Source organism: Lepidochelys olivacea (genome assembly GCF_965140295.1).
Source record: "Lepidochelys olivacea isolate rLepOli2 genome assembly, chromosome: 23".
In the NCBI taxonomy this organism is placed as follows: Eukaryota; Metazoa; Chordata; order Testudines; family Cheloniidae; genus Lepidochelys; species Lepidochelys olivacea.
The window spans coordinates 14,063,205-14,083,919 of record NC_140433.1 but is presented as its reverse complement, the minus strand read 5'-3'; the positions used below and the strand labels follow the sequence as shown (position 1 = coordinate 14,083,919).

The following is a 20,715-nucleotide window of genomic DNA, read 5'->3' as shown; positions in this document are numbered from 1 at the left end:
CCTCCTTCCCCTGCTCTAACGTACCAGACTCCCCTCCCCTAGCTGGGGAGGGAACCCGGGAGTCTTGGCTCTCGCCTCTAGCCCCCACTCCAAGAGCCTGGAGCATCATGTTACTCCAGTTGGAGCCAGAACCCTTTGCTCCAGTCTGGCACCATCCCTATGAACTATCGATGGGAGCAAGGGCGAGTGCTTAGAGCGGGGGCTGGATCCCAGGACTCCTGAGTTCTCTCCCTAGTGCCAGGAAGGGGGAGGGGGCGTCGGGTCTAGTGGGTTTGGACTGGGTTCTGTCTGTATCACCACTGCCCTGCAATGGATGCACTCAGGACTGTGGCCGTGTGTGTCATGTTCCTGGTACTGCAGTGACCTGATGGGTGATTCCCCCCGTTCTCTGTCGCTTTGAGGCAGGGCTGGCAGATCTCGGCACCTATCCCTGGGTTACATCTCTAGGACTGTTCTTCTATCTGCCTCAACACCCCTTTCCCTGGGGCCGTTCATCAGATCCACCCCCGTCCCCGTCCCGTGTCTCCATGGAGCCTGGACTCCAGAGCAGCTTAATAAGGGAGTTTATCTGCTTGGGTCACATGCTCCGGCCAGGCCGGGTGGCAAAGCCTTAGAGGTTTTCTTTAAACCATGCTGTCCCCTGAATTTCCCTCCGTGACCCAGCCACTTCCCCTCCCAGGGCAGCCCTGGCCTGGCCGTCTCCAGCTCAGTTTCTAACCCGGCCAGGGCTGAGGGTTGCTGCCTCCCCTGGACCGTCGGCTGGGTTGCTGTGTTTTTCTGGGGGACCATGACAGTTTTTAAGCCCGGGACAGGAATTTTCTTTAACAAAAATTGAATAGGGTGATTCTAGTTATAAAAAGGAAAACATAAATCCAGGCTTGGGTAAACTGAGGCAGGGGCCTAAAGGATTAAAAGGACCCCTTCCTGCTGTAACCACTGGAGCCCACTCCCCTCCCAGAGCCAGTAGAGAACCCAGGAGTCCTGCTCCCAGCCTCTCCCTGCCTGCTCCCAGCCCGCACTCCCCTCCCAGAGTTGCAGATTGAACCCAGGAGTCCTGGCTCCCAGCCCCTGCCACAGGGATAGAACCCAGGAGTCCTGGCTCCCAGCCCCCCCCCCCCCCCCCCGCTTCTACCACCAGACCCCACTCCCCTCCCTAGGGATAGAACCCAGGAGTCCTGGCTCCCAGCCCCTCCCCAGGAATAGAAGCCAGGAGTCCTGGCTCCCAGCCCCCTCTCCGGTCCCCTCCCACAGCCGGATGTGCCCCAGGCTGGTAGGGCCTCCCCAGCAGCGTGGTCCGTGCGATCTGATGCAATGGTAACCTGATCCCTTCCCAGCGCAGCCAGCGCCCCAGCCCGGCTCCCCCAGTCCGCTCGCCCCGCCGCCCGCGCCCGGTCCCCTCCGCGCTGCGCCCAGGGTGAGTGATGGGGGGGCCGCTCCGGAGCCCGCCACGGGGGGACTCTGCCCGGGGCGTCCTGACCTGCCAGCACTTGGCTTGTCCCAGCCTGAGCCCGTGGCCTCTCTTGTGGTGCCAGGTGGCCAGCTGCTCCCCACCCAGGGCCGGGGAGAGAACCCAGGAGTCCCGGCTCCCAGCCCCCCCGGCTCTAACCCAGTAGACCCCCATTCCCCTCCCAGAACCAGGGAGAGAACCCGGGAGTCCTGGCTCCTAGCCCCCCCTGCTGTAACCCACCAGACCCCACTCCCCGCCCAGAGCCGGGGGGGCTGGGAGCCAGGACTCCCGGGTTCTCTCCCCGGCCCTGGGAGGGGGATGGGGTCCGGTGGTTAGAGCAGGGGGGGCTGGGAGCCAGGACTCCCGGGTTCTCTCCCCGGCCCTGGGAGGGGGGTGGGGTCTGGTGGTTAGAGCAGGGAGGGCTGGGAGCCAGGACTCCTGGGTTCTCTCCCTGGTTCTGGGAGGGGAATGGGGGTCTACTGGGTTAGAGCAGGGGGGGCTGGGAGCCAGGACTCCTGGGTTCCCTCCCCAGCTCTGGGCGGGGAGTGGGGTCTGGTGGGTTAGAGCCGGGGGGGGGCTGGGAGCCAGGACTCCTCTTAAATGTTGAAAAGTTGCTTGGCGAATTTGAACGGTCTCTTTCTTTTTGGAGAATAATTGGCCACCGGACAGAGCGGCGTGAGTCCGAGGCGTTAAGAGGGAAAGAAATCTAAGGAACAAGGCGAATAGTGGCCCTGGTGCCAACTATTGGTGAGGATTTGAGGAGTCACGTTGATCCTGGAATTAGTGGTAACAATGTAAGTACTCAGGTTGTTTGTAGTATTAATGGAATTGGTTTGAGTAACTCTGGTGTATGACAGGTTTCGGAGTGATATCAAGTTGAGTAGTAACTAGCTGGAGTATTGGTGGTATCTATCTGAGTAGTGACTCTTTGGAGCATTAATGTGTAATCACTCCATAGTGTATTAGTGGTATTGATTTGGGTAGTAACCATCTGGAGCATTAGTAACTCTTTGGAGTATTAGCGATATCAATTTGACTAGTAACTCTGGAGTACCAGTGGCATTGATTCAAGCAGTAGCTAGTTGGAGTATTAATAACTAGAGTATTAATGCTATCGATTTGGCTGGTAACTCTGGAGTATAGTTAAATCAATTTGACTAGTAACTCTGGAGTACCAGTGGCATTGATTCAAGCAGTAGCTAGTTGGAGTATTAATAACTGGCACATTCATGCTGTCGATGTGATTAGTAACTCTTTGGAGTATGAGTGATGTCCATTTGAGTATTAACTTGGGAACACTGGCTGTATCCAGTTGACGAGTAGCCATTTAGAGTATGAGAAACTCTTTGCAGTATTAGTGGTATCAGTGTGAGTAGTGATCCTTTGGACCATTAGTAACTCTTTGGAGTATTACTTGTGCCAATTTTAGTAGTAACTACTAGCAATATTAGTGGCATTGATTTCACTAGTAACCCTTTGGTGTGTTGGTGGTGCCATTTGGCTAGTAACTCTTTGGAGTAACAGTGGTAACAATTGGAGTAATAACTAAGTAGTAATGGGGCTTACAATGTGGGTAGTGACGGGAGAATCAGAGGTAACAACGGGAGTGGCGGGGATGGCTGTATTATTGGGAGCAGTGATGGGGTTATGGTGATGTTACTGAGCAGAATACTTGTAGGATTAGTGGTTATAACGTCAGTGGCTACCACGTTCCCACAATTAGCGACAGTGTCAGTAGGCTCAGTCGGGGTTATGGTGTTGGAGTCTGAGTGACAACGTTCACTGTCACTGTGTTTGTGGCGTTGTTAATGATGCTGTTTCTTGTAACAGTAGCAACAACGTGAGTGATAACGGTTTGGAGTATTTTCTGGCAACAGCGTGAGCAGTAACAGTGTAGCTAACACTGTGTGGAGCAGGAGCAGGAATGGCGTCTGGAGCATTGTGGAGGGTAACGGTGTTGCTAACGCCGTGTGTAGCAGGAACAGCATTCACAGCGTTGTTGACGGTAACCGCATGTAGCGCTAGCAGTCACGATGTCTGTTGCGCTGTTGAGGGTAACGGTGTTGCTAACGCCGTGTGTAGCAGGAACAGCGTTCACAGCGTTGTTGACGGTAACCGCGTGTAGCGCTAGCAGTCACGATGTCTGTTGCGCTGTTGAGGGTAACGGTGTTGCTAACGCCATGTGTAGCAGGAACAGCGTTCACAGCGTTGTTGACGGTAACCGCGTGTAGCGCTAGCAGTCACGATGTCTGTTGCGCTGTTGAGGGTAACGGTGTTGCTAACGCCGTGTGTAGCAGGAACAGCATTCACAGCGTTGTTGACGGTAACCGCATGTAGCGCTAGCAGTCACGATGTCTGTTGCGCTGTTGAGGGTAACGGTGTTGCTAACGCCGTCTGTAGCAGGAACAGCGTTCACAGTGTTGTTGACGGTAACCGCGTGTAGCGCTAGCAGTCACGATGTCTGTTGCGCTGTTGAGGGTAACGGTGTTGCTAACGCCGTGTGTAGCAGGAACAGCGTTCACAGCGTTGTTGACGGTAACCGCGTGTAGCGCTAGCAGTCACGATGTCTGTTGCGCTGTTGAGGGTAACGGTGTTGCTAACGCCGTGTGTAGCAGGAACAGCGTTCACAGCGTTGTTGACGGTAACCGCGTGTAGCGCTAGCAGTCACGATGTCTGTTGCGCTGTTGAGGGTAACGGTGTTGCTAACGCCGTCTGTAGCAGGAACAGCGTTCACAGTGTTGTTGACGGTAACCGCGTGTAGCGCTAGCAGTCACGATGTCTGTTGCGCTGTTGAGGGTAACGGTGTTGCTAACGCCGTCTGTAGCAGGAACAGCGTTCACAGTGTTGTTGACGGTAACCGCGTGTAGCGCTAGCAGTCACGATGTCTGTTGCGCTGTTGAGGGTAACGGTGTTGCTACACCTTTCTCCCTGACCCCAGCCTCTCTGCGCCCCGACGGATGCTGAAGGCCATGTCTCAGGGAACACCCCCGCTGGGGGCAGTGTGGCCTGCCAGCCGCAGCGGTTGCAGGAGTGGCAGTAATGCTGGGGAGAGTACCAGTACTCAACAAGCACTGTCCTGTGGCCAGCCCTGAAGCCGGGTCCCTCTGTATCTCGCCTGCAATGTCACAATTACAGAGTAGGCACGGCCGGCTTGTTAAGGAGGCAATTGGCTCCCGAGGGCAGATCCGCCCCCCCCCCTTCCCGGGCTGGGAATTGTGAAAGGGACACTCTCTAATGGGGGGGAAGGGCAGGGAAGCACATGGGGGGGGCGCCTCTGATGGGTGGGGCGCACGTTGTGATCCAGCGATTAGCTTATCCAGCTTCCCAGGCCATGGCTGGCAAGGGCCCTGGGGCACCGGGGTGGGGTGTGTGCGTGCGGGCATGGGGTCTGCAAGGGCTCTGGGTTTAACCCCTCCCCTCCTGTCTCTTCTTGATGCAGTCCCTGACCTTGCCCAACAGGGGGTGCTGTGGGGAGCAGGGCAGGGCACTAGCTGGTGTGGGGGAAGCCAAGGGAGGCTGTATTGGGGGACAGCAGTGCAAGGCCACTGCGGCTCCCACTGCTTCCCCGGCTCTGACCAGCCCAGGCTGGGTCCCATCCCTGGCTCTGGGAGGGAACTGGGGGCTGGTGGTTAGAGCAGGGGGGGCTGGGAGCCAGGACTCCTGGGTTCTCTCCCTGGCTCTGAGAAGGGAGAGGTGTAATGGTTAGAGCAGGGGGGTCGGGGGCTGGGAGCCAGGACTCCTGGGTTCCTCTCTGCCTGGTAATTAGCTGTTCCTGACTCTGACACACCCTCAACGGCTGCTAACTATAATTATTTTAGTGCCCCCCGGATATTTTAACGAACACCAGAATAATTACAGCCAAATAGCCACGAGGCCTAATTAAAACTTCCGTCAGATGCAAACCCATCCGCGTCAGGGCCCAAAGGGGAAGACGAAGGCAGGACGCGGCCCCGAGACGCACCCGCCACCGGCCCTTATAGAGACATGAATCCCAGTGGCTTGTGTGTACACATCACAATGCACAGTGGAAACTCCCACGGCTGCCAGCTGGACCGGGCTCTCCCCCGAGCCGGGCGCTCCCCCCACAGCCAGCGTCCTGCCCCACAGCGCCCCCCGCGGGGAGAGGCCAGGGCTGGAGTAGCTGGGTCCAGTGGGTTGAAGTACCCAGCCCCCTCCTGCTCTTACCACTAGACCCCACTCCCCTCCCAGAGCTGGGGAGAGAACCCAGGAGTCCTGGCTCCCAGCCCCCCTGCCCCACTCTAACCACTAGGTGTGGTATGTTTCATTAGTGGGAGTGGGTGTGTGTTTGCGGGTGTGTCCCCCTGCTGGAGAGGACAAGCCCTGCTGTGTGGGTGTGGGTGTGGGTCCATGCCTACATGTTGTGTTGGGAGGAAATAGAGATGTGCGTGTGTGGATTATGTGCGCCATGGGACTGGCAGGTGTGTGATTGCATTGGGGACAGCTGGCTCTGTGTGTGTGTTGGGGACAGGCAGGTGTGCATCGATCAGTTTTGGGGTGGGAGGTGCGTGTTGTGTGTTGTGTCGGCAGGTGTGCGGTTGTACTGGGCACAGCCGGCTCTGGGTGTTGCGTGTGTGTGGGGGGAGGACACAGGAGGTGACCTGTATGTGCGCTGTGTTGGAGGAGGTGTTGTGGTGCGGACCCAAGAGGCTGTATGTTGCGAACACTTTAGCGTGTGTGTTGAACTGGACGTGTGTGTGTTGGCAGAAGGGGGGGGGGTCGTGCTGCAGTGGGTGTCAGTGTCCAGGGCCAGCAGGCTCTGTGTGAGCGTGTGGGTGTATGTCAATCTGTGTGCGTTGTCTAGGGCCAGCAGGTTGTGTGGTGTGGTGTGTTGTGTTGTGGGGGGTGTCGTTGTGTAGGGCCAGCAGGGGGTGGGGGTGTTGCTCTGGGTTGTGTTGCAGGGGGTGCTGTGCTGTGCCGATCTCCACGTTGTGTGGCCAGACTCACACCCGCCCCAGCCCCCGCCTGCGCAGGGGTGTGATTGGCCGGGGTGTGCACGTCTCTGGGCGCGGGTGTGCGGCTGGGGGAGCGCGCGGCTGGGCATACGGGGTGTGCGACCCCCCCCCACACACACCTGGCCCCGACCCCGGATCTCCCCGTCTGGCCTGTTCCCGCCTCACGCCCGCCCGGGTGAGTGTACAGCGCCGGGTGCGGGGTGCGGGGGGGTGACACAACCCCTGTTGCAAGGCCACGAGGCAGTTGCATCAGCCACCGGGGGGGGGGGACGGGACGGGGGGCGGCAGAGCCCGGGGGGGCGCGGCGGACGGGGGGGGGCACTGCACCGTCACATCCCCACAACAAGATCACCCCCCCCCAGCCCCTAACTCAGTGGGGGGGGGCGATGGGAGTGAAACTGGCGGGGGGCGGGCTCTGCAGACGGGGGGGGGAACCCAGAGCTTTGGGGGGGGTGTCGGGAACTGGGGGGGGCGCTCTGGTCTTGGCTAGTTTCTCTCCAGCGGTCAGTGGTTAAATCCCAGGCTCCCCCCTAACGCCCCCCCTCCTCCCCTCCCCCACTCCTCTGGAGCCAGCAGCAGCCACGTGTTCGCATCCCGCAGCTGCCTGGGAGCCGAGCAGGAGCCCGGCTCCGGGAGGGGAGGGGGGGTCTAGTGGTTAGCGTGGGGAGGGGGCGGGGGGCTGGGAGCCAGGACTCCTGGGTTCTCTCTCACACGCTCTGGGAGGGGAGTGGGGGCTAGTGATTAGAGCAGGGGGGCTGGGAGCCAGGACTCCTGGGTCCCCCCACATTAGCAGTGACCAGCCAGACGCTGTGTGTGGGGGGGCGGGGGGAGCTAGGATCATGCGACAGGGACCCTGCACATGACCCCAGCACCCTGCTCCCCTCCCCGAGCTGGGGAGGGAACCCAGGAGTCCAGGCTTCCAGCCCCCCCCCCGCCCCGGATCTGCACCCCACCACCACCTTCCCAAGGACCCTTTTCAGGTATGGGCCGTGGTTAACCCCTTGCTGCCCGGACCCCAGTGTAGGGGTGCTGGGAGGTGGATCAAAAGTTTTCCAACCACTCCAAAGCCTTCGAGGCAAGACCGCCTGTGGGTGAGGGTCACCTGAAGGGACCCCAGGACTCCTGGGTTCTCTCTCCTGCTCTGGGAGGGGAGTGGGGACTGGTGGTCAGAGCAGGATGCCTGGGTCCAGCTTTTGGGGAGGGGGAAGTGAGGCGGAGCCAGAGGGCGGGGCCCCAGCAGGGCAGGCCATTGCCACCCTCTGGGGCGGGAATGGAAAGGCAAGGCAGGGACCCTCCGACTGGGACTGATCTGAGCGGGGAAGCAGAAACCAGGCGTTCGGGCTCCCAGTACCGTCCACCCTGCACACACCTGCTCCAACCACTAGACCCCACTCCCCTCCCCAAGCCAGGGAGAGAACCCAGGAGTCCTGGCTCCCAGCCCCTCGCGCCTCCCCCCCTGCCCCAACCACTAGACCCCATCAGCCTCTCAGAGCCAAGAACAGAACCCAGGAGGCCGGGTGCGGCCGCCAAGTCCGGAAGAATCAGGCATCAAAGTTAAGCCCCAGCATGTGGGAAATGCAGGAATGGGCACAGCTCCTGCCCTTAGGGGGAGCCAGGCGCCTTCCCACCCCACCCAGCCGAGATGGGCGCACAACCTGCCCCGGGCGGCCGGTGTTCCCGTCCGTTCCCTGGCGCTCGGTTCAGGAAGACATCAGCCAACCCGCTGACTCTGAGCCCGCCCCTGCTCTCGCACCAGACCCCACTCCCCTCCCAGAGCTGGGGAGGGAACCCAGGATTCCTGGCTCCCAGCCCCCCCTTGCTGTAACCACCAGACCCCACTCCCCTCCCAGAGCCTTGAGTTTGTTGGTGACATTCGCTCTGCCCCATCATGGAGGGGAAGTGTTGTTGAGTGGTTGGGAAGCTACTCCAGGGCTCCCAGGACCTGGGATGACTAGCTGTGCCTCAGTTTCCCCATCTGAAAAATGGCAGACCGGGGGGCTTCTTTCTGATCAGCTCATTGCATTCACCAGGAACAGCTTGGCTCTCTCCAGCTCTGTGCCCCCCCCCCGCCACCCCACTCCCCAGGCAATCGGTTCCATTATTGCTTTGCTCTCGGTGGAGCGGAGGAAGGGATGAGTCACATGAACCCCTCCAAGTGGTTGGTGTGGCAGGATGGATCGGGCGAGGTTTTTCTGGCAGAGATCGGGAAGTGTTATTGCCAGTGGACAAAGCCTCGTTTGTAATTCTGCTCACGCGTGTTAAGGATTGGGAGAGGAGAAATTGTCCATTTTATGGCACTCAGTGTGTGCAGGTTTCATCAGTCAAAGGGAATTAGGCACCGAAACGCGCTTGAAGAGCCGGGCGTGACTGATTCGAACATGGGACGTTTCACCGGGAGGAAACTGGGTTACTTAGGACGTTTGAAACGGACAGAAATCGGAATTTAATCATCGAAAGGGAGACGTTTCAAGAAAGGGGCTAATTAGAAACTCTGAAATGTCAAGATTTGGAAATTGGATTGAGCGGCAGATTCCAAATGAGGTGGTTTGGCTGAATCAGGACGTTTTAAAAAGTGCAAATTTCAAAAAAAAAAAAAAAAAGTCATTTTTGAAAATGAGGAAAAGAGGGTTGTTTGGGAAATTGGAAATTGAAGCAAAGGGCAGTCATTAGAACTTTTGAAATGTAAAAAATGGAAAGATCTGGTTAGTCTGATGAGAAACATTTAACATTTCAAACATTTTAAAAAGTGAAAAGGACATTTCAAATGTCGAACGTTGCCAAGTTGGACACTTCCAAAATAAATAACTTGGCCTAATGAATGGACGTCCAGGTGTTTTTCAAGTATTTTCGTTAGCAAATCTGATGTTTCAAAATGAGGGACATGGATTAATTGGAAATGTTGACATTCCAGAAATAGAGCAAAAGGTTATTCAGGACATTTTCAATGTCAAAAATAGAAAACGTGATTCAGTGAAAACAGTTTGAACTTGGGAATATTTGCTTGATTAGAAAATCAGATATTTCAGAACTAGATCACTGGATTGTTTAGCGAAACCGACAGTTCCAAACGTAACACGTGTTTTCAGTAGGAAATTTGAAATGTCAAAAAGAGAGAGAATTGATTCACTGGACAAACTGCGGCTTTGAAATGAGAGAACTTGAAGGAGAAATGTCGGCGTTTCCAAACATAGAAAACGTGGCTGCATTTGAAAAAGTGGCGTTTCGAACGCAGGGGGAAAAGGGACCATTCAGGAAATTAGCTTATGTGGCAAAGTGTAACTTTCAAAGGAGAAAATCGGCTCAGTTAGACGACACGACGTTGCGCAATTCAGAACATTGAGGCTTAACGACCCGAAAGTTCCCCGAGACGTTTTGGGTGAAAGTCTCAGATTGGGCAAAAAGGCCACGTTTTGATGGGAAAGAAACCAGCAACTTTTGGATGCAAAATTCTTGATTCCGTTGCCCTCGGCTATGCGGGATAAACACGAGTCTCAGCTGTACTGCTGTCACGGGCCAGTTTGTGGTCAAGACAGGGTGTTTTGCCAAAAGATCTGCTCTGGGGTTGTTTCCGGGAGGTCGCTGAGACAGCGTGATATCGGAGAGCGGGTTAGGTGATCCCGGAAGTCCCGTCTGGGCTTGAGATCTGTGAATTCTTGAGGGGGGTGACGCTGTCCCTGGGGTGGATCCGTCAGGGCCATTGCCTCTTTGTGTTCAGATTCGTCTGTGGGATCCCGGCTGACAGGCAGCGGCGAATCTTGTGTTCACGCCATTGGCCCTCCTAGGAGACTGTCCCCTGCTGCCCGCGCTGCTCTAACCACTAGATCCCACTCCCCTCCCAGAGCTGGGGAGAGAACCCAGGAGTCCTGGCTCCCAGCCCCCCAACCCACGCAGGGATTGAGCTTCTCCTTCGTTTGGGTGGGGGCATTCCTGCCTGATCCCTTTCTCTGGGTTTCTAGGTGGGAAGGTGACCCCGGCGCTGCGCCCCAACAGTGATCTCTGACACCCCGCCCCCCCGTACACGCACCTCACGTCCACACCCCGAACTGGCCCGCGTCCGCCATGGAGCTGCAGAAGATGGAAGAGCAGGAGGGGCTGGAGATGTTAAACGGGTCTGTCCCGGAGTGCGACAAAGCCAGCAGCCTGGAGGATGGGTGAGTATCGGGGGGGGGGAATGGACGGGGGGGATTGGGGGGCTAGTGGGGGGAGTAATGGGGGTATCTGGGTGAGTAACCAGGGCTACTGGGGGCGGCTGGGTGGGCGACCCCCGCATTGGGGAGGGGGATGCTCTAAATGGGAAGCGCCTGGGGAGCTGCGCTGGGGAAGGGACCCAGGCATCCGAGCTTGCAGCCCTCTCACCCTGCAGCCCTTCCCCTGGCAGGGACCCCACGGCGGAGGTGATAGCGGCCGAGCAGGAGGGCTTCCTGCCCCACGCCGCCGGCAAGAAGCTGAGCCAGTTCACTGACGTAAGTGGGACCCAGGCGTCCGGGCCCTGACGCAGAGCCGATCCCACCCCCCAGCAGCCAAAGCCCTTGACTAGTCCCTCCCCTCTTTGACCCCTGCTCTTTGACCTTTCATTGGACCCTCGCCCGCTGTCCCTTTAATCTTCGCCCTTTGACCTTTCATCGATTCCTTGCCGGGTGTCCCCTTTGACCCCTACCCTTTGACCTTTCGTTGATTCCTCACCCTGTGTCCCCTTTGACCCCTGATCTTTGACCTTTCATTGATTCCACACCCAGTGACCCTTTTAACCTCCAGCCTTCACCCTCTCCTCATTGTCCTTTGCTCTTTGACATCTGAGCTTGCCCCGCCTCTTTTCTCATTGACCTCTGACCCTTGCCCTCTCCTTGTCATCTTTTGCTTTTTGACCTCTGACCCTTGTGCTTTCTCATTGCCCTTCCTCTTTGGCCTCCCAGTTGTCCTTTGACCTCTGACTCTTGTCCTCACCTTGAAGTGGTTTGATCTTTGACCTCCGACCTTTGCCCTCTCCTTGCTGACCTTTGCTCTTCAGTGTATGACCCTTGCCCTTCTATTGACGCAATGTGTTCTTTGACCTTTGTCTGCTCTGTTAATTGCTTTGTTCTTTGACCCCTGACCCTTGCCCTTTCCTCACCATCCCTTGCCCTTTGACCTCCGCCCTCCCCCAGGCTCTCACCCCGCCCCGTCTCTCTCTCTTGCCCACAGTTCGAGGGGAAGACGTCGTTCGGGATGTCGGTCTTTAACCTCAGCAACGCCATCATGGGCAGTGGCATCCTGGGCCTTGCCTACGCCATGAGCAACACGGGCATTGTGCTCTTCGTGTGAGTGCCGCCCCCACAGGGCACTGCCTGGGGGAAGATCACCGCGCTGGGGCCACTGCCTCCCCCCACAGGGCACTGCCCGGGGGAAGGCACTGCTCTGGGGCCACTGCCTCCCCCCACAGGGCACTGCCCGGGGGAAGATCACTGCTCTGGGATCAGCAAGATATACTCCTTCTCCACCAGGTGGTGTCAATGGTTGGGAGCTATAGCAGAAGGAACCAGGACTCCTGGGTTCTCTCCCCGGCTCCGGGAGGGGAGTGGGACCTAGTGGTTGCGCGGGGGGTGGGGTCTGGGAGCCAGGACTCCTGGGTTCTCTCCCTGGCTCCGGGAGGGGGACTTACACCTGTCCACCGTTCTCTTGGCAGCGTGCTATTGATCTGCATCGCGCTGCTCTCCGCGTACTCCATCCACCTGCTGCTGAAATGTGCTGGCGTCGTAGGTGAGTCCAGTGGGGGGAAGCTCCCTGCTCCTCCAGCCCTGGCCTCGCCCAGCGGGAGGCGCCGACGCTCTCTAACTCCCGTCTCTTTCCTCCCGCGCAGGGATCCGCGCCTACGAAGAGCTGGGTTACCGGGCGTTCGGCCCGGGCGGCAAGGTGGTGGCGGCGGTGGTCATCTGTGTGCACAACACGGGAGGTGAGAGTTGGATCTAGCCCCTAGACCCCACTCCCCGCCCACAGCCGGGCAGGGAACCCAGGCATCCGGGCTCCCAGCCCCCCCCACTTCCAGCTCTAACCCACTAGACCCCACTCCCCGCCCAGAGCCGGGGAGGGAACCCAGGAGTCCTGGCTGCCAGCCCCCACTGCTTAAACCACTAGCCCTCACTCACCTCCCAGAGCTGGGGAGGGAACCCAGGCGTCCGGGCTCCCAGCCCCCCTGCGCTAACCCACCAGCCCCCCCACACCCTGCCCAGGGCCGGGGAGGAAACCCAGGCGTCCTGACGCGGGTGTTTCTCTTGCAGCCATGTCCAGTTACCTGTACATTGTGAAATACGAGTTGCCTTTAGTGATACAGACGTTCCTGGGCCTGACGGAGAACACGGAGTGAGTGAGATCGCGCGGGGAACCGTTCCCGCCCCCCTGCCAGCCGGCCCCCTGCCCTGTGGCCAGATGGGAGCCAGCGCCCCCTAGAGGGGAAAGGCCCCGGGCCGCATTCCTGTCTATAAATGGGGACATCTGGCTCTCCTGTTCACACGCTTTCCCTGCCCGGACATGGTGCCCTCATCCCCTACAGTCAGCCTGGCCCCCACACCGTCCTACCAGACCCCACTCCCCTCCCAGAGCTGGGAAGAGAACCCAGGAGTCCTGGCTCCCAGCCCCCCCTGCTTTAACCACTAGACTCCACTCCCCTCCCAGAGCTGGGGAGAGAACCCAGGAGTCCTGGCTCCCAGCCCCCCCTGCTTTAACCACTAGACCCCACTCCCCTCCCAGAGCTGGGGAGAGAACCCAGGTGTCCTGGCTCCCGGCCCCACGGATTGCATCAAGCCATGGAGAAGGAGCTCCCTAATTCCATAGGGTTCCTGGTGGGTCCCATAGAAGGTTCTAGTTCCCTGCCCCCCCCCCCCATGAGTTTTGCCCCCACACCTGTGTCACCCGGGGCCATTCCTGACCCTCCCCTTCCCCCGCACCCCAATATCCTGCTCCTGAGGAATCGGCCGGCCCAGAGCAGGAGCATTTCCCTCCTGGCCCTGCCTCTCCCAGCAGGGGGCGCTGTGGGGGGGCGCTCCTGGCTGCTCCATCCCCACCTCCCCCTGCAGGGGGCGCTGACCCCCCCCCCCCCCCCCCCGGTGTGTGTCTCTCGCAGGACCTGGTACATGAATGGCAACGTGCTAATTATCATCGTCAGCGTCTGTGTCATCCTGCCCCTGGCGCTCATGAAACATCTCGGTGAGTGTGGGGCTGGGTGTGTGTATGGGGGGGGCGCCTGCCCCCCCTGCCCCCCCCCCCCGGCAAGGGTCAGCCCCGTGGGTCTCACCCTCTCTCCCCTCCCCCACAGGCTATCTGGGGTACACCAGCGGGCTCTCGCTGACCTGCATGGTCTTCTTCCTCATGTCGGTGAGTCCGCCCGGCCCCCCCACCCGCTGCCCCTCCCCCGCCTGCCCACCAGGGAAAGAACCCAGGAGTCCTGGCTCCCAGCTCCCTGGCTGGCGGGAGGCGGGGGTAACCCCGCTGCTGGGGAAGGGGTGTCTCTCACCGCCTCCCCCCACCCCATGGCTCCCCCCCAGGTGATCTACAAGAAGTTCCAGATCTCCTGCCCGCTGAACGGGACCGAGCCCGTGACATCCCTCGTCTACTACAATGGGCACAATGCCAGCTCCGCGGGCACCGCTGGGGATGAGTGCACGGCCCAGACCTTCACCGTCAACTCCCAGGTGAGAGCGGGGGGTGGGGGCCAGTGGTTAGAGCAGGGGGGGCCGGGAGCCCGGACTCCTGGGTTCTCACCTGGCTCTGGGAGGCGAGTTCGGTCTGGTGGGTTAGAGCAGGGAGGGCCGGGAGCCCGGACTCCTGGGTTCTCACCTGGCTCTGGGAGGGGAGTGGGGTCCGGTGGGTTAGAGCAGGGGGGGCTGGGAGCCCGGACTCCTGGGTTCTCACCTGGCTCTGGGAGGCGAGTGGGGTCTGGTGGGTTAGAGCAGGGGGGGCCGGGAGCCCGGACTCCTGGGTTCTCACCTGGCTCTGGGAGGGGAGTGGGGTCTGGTGGGTTAGAGCAGGGAGGGCCGGGAGCCCGGACTCCTGGGTTCTCACCTGGCTCTGGGAGGGGAGTGGGGTCCGGTGGGTTAGAGCAGGGGGGGCTGGGAGCCAGGACGCCTGGGTTCTCACCTGGCTCTAGCAGTCAGCCTTTCTCCTCCCCCCACAGACGGCGTACACCATCCCCATCTTGGCTTTTGCATTCGTCTGTCACCCAGAGGTGCTGCCCATCTACACAGAGCTACGCAGGTGAGGGGCGGGGAGGGAAAAGGGGTGGGTGGGTGGGTGGCCGAGGGAGGGCACGGCCAGGTGGGTTCAGGGAGATCAAGTCACTAACGCTGTTGTTATTGGCGCTCAGGGGGCGGGGGGCCCGGACTCCTGGGTTCTCTCCCTGGCTCTGGGACGGGAGTGGGGTCTGGTAGTGGGGCTGGGGGCCTGGACTCCTGGGTTCTCTACCTGGCTGTGGGAGGGGGAGTGGGCTCCAGTAGGGGGCGTGGGAGTCCGGACTCCTGGGTTCTCTCCCTGGCTCTGGGAAGGGAGTGGAGTCTGGTAGCGGGGCTGGGAGCCCGGACTCCTGGGTTCTCTCCCTGGCTCTGGGAGGGGAGTGGGGTCTGGTAGGGGACCTGGGAGCCCGGACTCCTGGCTTCTCTCCCTGGCTCTGGGAGGGGAGTGGGGTCTGGTAGGGGACCTGGGAGCCCGGACTCCTGGCTTCTCTCCCTGGCTCTGGGAGGGGAGTGGGGTCTGGTAGGGGACCTGGGAGCCCGGACTCCTGGCTTCTCTCCCTGGCTCTGGGAGGGGAGTGGGGTCTGGTAGGGGACCTGGGAGCCCGGACTCCTGGGTTCTCCCCAGCCAGCCCCCAGGGCAGGGCGGCGTTTGATCCATCTGTCCCCCGCCAGGGCCTCGAAGCGGCGCATGCAGAATGTGGCGAACGTCTCCATCCTGGCCATGTTCGTCATGTACCTGCTGACGGCCATCTTCGGCTATCTCACCTTCTACGGTAAGGCAGTGCGGGGCTGGGCCCCCAGTAGGGGGCGGCAGGGTCCCTTCCCAGGGCCCGGCTCCCGCTGCACTGACCCCATCAGTGCCCCCTAGCGCCCCCTCTGCCCAGCCATTTCCCCTGCAACCCCACCGCTATGGCTGTGTGTCCCTCCCCGATCCTCCACCCCTCACCCTGTCCTGCGTGGGGCCCGGCTGGGCTCCCAGCTAACGGCCGGCCCCCCGGCCCTTCCGTCTCCCACAGGGAACGTCGAGTCAGAAATGCTGCACACGTACAGCGAGGTGGATCCCCTGGACCGGCTCATCCTCTGCGTCCGACTGGCCGTGCTGATGGCCGTCACGCTGACGGTACCCGTGGTGCTCTTCCCGGTATGTCTCCCGGCTGCCCCGCTCCAGAGGTGGCTGCATCTCGGCGCTGGGCAAGCTGTCTTGGTGTGGCGTTATGTGCGGCTGTTCCCCAGCTGCCCCGCCCCAGAGGTTGCTGCATCTCAGCATTGGCCGAGCCGTCCCCGTTCAGCATTATGTGTGGCTGTTCCCCAGCGGCTCTGCCACAGAGGTGGTTTCATCTTGGCACCAAGTGAGCTGTCTTGGTGTGGCGTTATGTGCGGCTGTTCCCCGGCTGCCCCGCCCCAGAGGTGGCTGCATCTTGGCCCCGGGCAAGCTGTCCTGGTGTGGCGTTGTGTGCGGCATTTCCCCGGCTGCCCTGCCACAGAGGTGGCTGCATCTCAGCATTGGCCGAGCCATCCCTGTTCAGCATTACGTGTGGATGTTCCCTGGCTGCTCCGCCCCAGAGGTGGCTGCATCTCAGCACTGGGCGAGCCACTGCCATATCCCTGACCTCTTTCCTTGTCTCCTCCCAGATCCGCAGAGCCATCCAGCAGCTACTCTTCCATGGGAAGGATTTTAGCTGGGTTCGACATGTGAGCATCGCTATCGGCCTTCTGTTCGTTGTCAATCTCCTCGTCATCTTTGTCCCTAATATCCGGGATATCTTTGGAGTCATTGGTAAGTCCCTGGCTCCAAATGGGCTGGGGGTTGGCCCTCCAAGGCGAGCCGTCTCCGTGCAGCGTTACGTGCGGCTGTTCTCCACTTGCCCCATCCCAGAGGTGGCTGCATCTCAGCGCCAGGCAAGCCCTCCCCGTGCGGCGTTACGTGCAGCAGCTCCTCAGCTGCCTCACCCCACCCCAGAGGTAGCTGCATCTCAGCCCTCTCTCCTCTCTCCTCCCAGGCGCCACCTCTGCCCCCAGTCTCATCTTCATCCTCCCCAGCATCTTCTACCTCCGCATCGTTCCCAATGAAAAAGAACCGCTGAGATCCAGGCCAAAAATCCAGGTACCCACCGCTGGGGGGCGCAGTGCCCTGGGGAGTGGCGAGCAGAGGGCTCGTTTGGGGGGGTGCCATGCTGTGGGGAGTGGGGGGCTTGGCGAGGGGGCCGTTCTGTGGGGTGGGGGCAGGGAGCTGGGCTGTACTTGCGGGGGGGTCTCACCTTCTGCTCCCCCTCTGCCCCCCAGGCCGCCTGTTTTGCTGCCCTCGGCTTCATCTTCATGGTGATGAGTCTCAGCTTCATCGTGGCTGACTGGGTGACGACCGGCCGCAGCAGCGGCGGGGGGCACTGACCCGCCCCCCCGCCCCCGGCACAGACACATGGACCCCACTGGGCCAGCTCGGGGGGCCCAGACGTCACTGGGGCAAGGGCACCACCGCCTCCCACTGGCTCTCGCTGCGCTGCAGCCATGGCAACGCTGAGACCGGTGCTAGGGCCCGCCCATTGGCCAACTGTCACCATGGCAACGCTACAGACCCTGGCATCAACTGGTGTCCATGGGAACGGCGCCAGTGCTCTTCCATCGACTGTTACCGTGGCAATGCTACAGCTCCTGGTTTCCATGGGAATGGTGCCAAGGTCCTTCCATCGGTCGACTGTTACCGCGGCAACGCTGCAGCTTCTGGCAGTGACTGGTTTCCATGGGAATGGCGCTAAGGCCCTCCTATTTGCGCCCTGTAGTCATGGCAGCCTCCCATTTCCATGGGACAAAGGTCCTGATTGGGCCATTGGTGCCATGGCAATGGCAGGTTCCCCACGACTACTGAGTCCCCTGACTACAGCACAACCGGCTTCTCCTTAGCTCCCTGTCGCCGTGGCAACGTGGCAGGTCCCCAGAGGAACAACACCAGGCATTTGTTGCCGCGATAAAGCTTTGGTTACTGCTGGAGTGGGTGGGTGGGGGATCCCATAGCAACAGTTCCCTCCAGACAATGCCTCCCACCTCTTTGGTTCCCATGGAGACAGGAACACCCCCTCTCCCCCGCTTGTACTCATTCCCTGGCATCAGTCGAAGAGGGACTGTGAATCTGACTGTGCCAGGGCGGGGGCCGGATGAGTCCGTGGTGCTCCCTGGGCGACAATCTAATTTATTGCTCTTATTTAATTTGGAGCCAGCAGCCAGACCAAAGAGTGATGCCAGTCTCACTGTTGGGGCTAGTATCGTGACACCCCCCCAGGATTCCTGGGTCCCTTCCCTGGCTCCAGGAGGGGAGTGAGGTCCAGTGGTTATAGCTGGGGGGGAGGGGCTGGGAGCCAGGACTCCTGGGTCCTATCCCCAGCAACGGGGCCGCGGACCGTCCACTTTTTGTGCCTCAGTTTCCCCACCAGGAGATAGGGGCGTGTTCCCATCCTGCTGAGGATTAACCCTCGAGCGTCTGGATTCTCCAGGGCTGGAGGAGATGCTGTTACTGTTACAGCAATGGGGGAGGTAGGGGTGAGCGTCCCATGGAGCCTCAGGACTCCTGGGTTCTTCCCAGGACGCCTGGCTTCCTGAGCGGGGCTGGGGGGAGGGGAAGCCATGCGCCTTCAGACCTGTTTTCCGCCTGGGACAGGTCCCAATTGCAGAATTCACCCCACATCAGCACCCTCCCCCCACCACACAGGAGGTGTCGGGGCGGGCATTTAATCGAACCCTGGGTCTCCTTTCTCTTTTCAAACTACCTCACCACCCAGAGACAGGCCCAGGGTCACTAACGCTGCTCGCCCCAGCCCCTTCAGAGAGCAAAGGGTTAAGGACGGGGCACCCCCCTGATCACGGGGTGGGAGGCAATCCTGGTACAGGCGCCCCCTCGGAGCCAGAGAATGCTCTGTCTGCCCTGTCGAGAAAGCCCGGGGCCTCCGCTTCCTCCTTCAGAAACGGCTAGATCTCACCCCAATGGCTCCTTCTCCCCTCTAGAAAAATCCTCGTGCCTACATGTTTTCCTCCAGAAACCGCTAGTTCCCACCCCGCTGCCTCCATCTCCCCCCTAGAAAAATCCCGACACCTCTGCTTCCGCCTCCAGAGATCTCTAGATCCTGCTCCAGCGCCTCCGTCTCTCCTCTAGAAAAGTCCATGTCCTTCTCCAGGGACCTTTCGATCTCGCCCCAGTGCCTCCAACTCCTCTCTAGAAAAATCCCAATGCCGCCACTTCCTCCTCCAGAGAGCTCTAGATCTTGCCCTGACGCCGCCATCTCCCTTCTGGAAAAATCCCTTATGCCTACGTGTTTTCATCCAGAAACCTCTAGATCCCACCCCGATGGCTCCATCTCTGCTCTAGAAAACCCTGGGGTCTTCCCTCCTCCTCCAGCGATCTCTAGATCCCACCCTGATGGCTCCATTTCCCTTCTAGAAAAGCCCCAATGCCCCCACCCGCAGCAGAGCTCCTCCACCGCAGCAGCCTTAGCATTTAATGCCTCTTCAGCCCAGTGCCTTAACAGCCCCCCGGCCTCTGGTGCAGCCCCCTCCCCTCAAAGTAGCCATCTCCTGCCCCCCAAATTCTACCCCAACCCTGGCCATTCTGCCCCGCCGTGGCCCACTTGCCCCCCTGCCCCGACACAGCAGTTATATTGGCAGAAAGGGGCCCTATAGAGAATCAGGACTCCTGGGTTCTCTCCCTGGCTCTGGGAGGGCAGTGGGGTCTAGTGCTGAGAGCTGGGAGCCAGGACTCCTGCTCTAACCACTCCAATATTCCCTTTCTGCAGGGACAGGTTCCCTGGAGCCAAAGGAAACTGACATTCTGCCAGCCAGGCGGGGAACACCCCCACCCCCCCAAAAAAAATGTGGGGACCATGCAACCAAATCAGAGCGACTGATCTCTTTTATTGGGCCCACAACTGGGGAAAGAGACAAGTTTCCGAACTTCTGCAGAGCTCATGTCCCTCCCCTGGGAGTCGGGCTGGTAAAAGACATTACGTCCCCCACCTTGGCTGTGTCATGTCCAGGCAATGCCGCCAACCCCCCACCAAAAAAATGTCCTTTTCCGAAAGGAGAAACAAAAAAAAGACCATTTTGGAAAGAGGGATTTTTGCCCCCCATCCGAGGGTCCAAAAACTTGGCTTTTCCCCCTTACTAACTCTCAGGACGTTTTCCAAACCGTCGGGTTTCCTTTTTGAGGCCCGGTGTTGCCTGGGGCTCGGGGACGCTGGTAGAAGGGTCCCGGGTTCAGATTCTGGGGTGGATGGGTTCCAGGCCTGGTTAATTCAGGGCTGGCCTGGACGGGATAATCACACCGGGGCTGGCTCCCCCACACTGAAAACCTTCATCCCGCCAGCCCCTAAAGTCGGCGTCTCGGTCTATTGATCCTGCCTGGATTCACGTGACTCCAGACGCCCGAGGCTTTACGGAGATAAAAGGGCCCCTTGAAGCAGCTTTTCGGTCAGCACGTCTGGCCCGATCCTGTTCCCAGCGCTAGTGACAAAGCCAAAAGACCCCCCTGCTCCCCATTGCAGCAGGGGTTCCCCACCCCCATGGCTGGAGGGGGGGCGTGCTGTGGGGAGGGGCACCACAATGTGAAAGCGATGCAGGGAGCTGGTGGCTTTTGTAGGGTAGCTCTGGGTTTCAATAAATAGCAACCAGACTTTCCCCCCTGCCTGAGCTGTCTGTGTGTGTGGGTCAGAGGGAAGTGGGGTGGGGGAGTGTGACATGCTGGGAGGGGGCAACTTGGGGGTCTACGAGGGGAGAGGGAGGCTGGGGGTTATGAGGGATGGAGGAGGTGGGGAAGGGAGGTTGGGAGTTGTGTGAGCATGGAGGAGAGGTGTTAAGGAGGGGGGGCTGCAGGGCAGATACAAAGGGGGGGAGCAGAGGGCAGGGCAGGGGGGTTGGGGGCAGGGTCCTAGCTGTACATTACCCACCAGAGAGAGGCAGCTGGATCCAGTCCCCCAAACAGCCCCTCCCCAACAGCACAGCTAGGCTGCCCTCCTCTGACTTGGGGGGGGGGGATCCCCACAACCTCAAAGGTGCATCATACTCAGAAAATGCCCCCCCACACCCCCCCCAAACGGCTGCATAGGAAACACAA

The 20,715-nt window shown here is 60.0% G+C and overlaps 1 protein-coding gene across 4 annotated transcripts; it reads left to right on the top strand.

Annotated features, from left to right (window-relative positions):
• The first annotated feature begins 1,266 nt into the window (after positions 1–1,266).
• On the top strand, positions 1,267–20,279 carry SLC38A5 (solute carrier family 38 member 5). Of its 4 annotated transcripts, XM_084612785.1 has the most exons (17): positions 1,267–1,414; positions 2,097–2,241; positions 10,377–10,571; positions 10,784–10,883; positions 11,602–11,717; positions 12,083–12,156; positions 12,257–12,349; positions 12,675–12,756; positions 13,517–13,599; positions 13,709–13,767; positions 13,938–14,084; positions 14,567–14,646; positions 15,294–15,394; positions 15,638–15,762; positions 16,254–16,398; positions 16,622–16,725; positions 16,905–20,279. In XM_084612785.1, the coding sequence occupies exons 3-17, from the start codon at positions 10,480–10,482 to the stop codon at positions 17,007–17,009; spliced, it is 1,506 nt and encodes a 501-aa protein (XP_084468911.1). In that variant the 5' UTR covers positions 1,267–1,414; positions 2,097–2,241; positions 10,377–10,479; the 3' UTR covers positions 17,010–20,279. The 4 variants fall into 4 exon arrangements, with proteins under 4 accessions (XP_084468911.1, XP_084468913.1, XP_084468910.1 ...); XM_084612787.1 differs by lacking the exon at positions 2,097–2,241 and having other exon boundaries at positions 10,799–10,883; XM_084612784.1 differs by lacking the exon at positions 2,097–2,241.
• Positions 20,280–20,715: the final 436 nt, after the last annotated feature.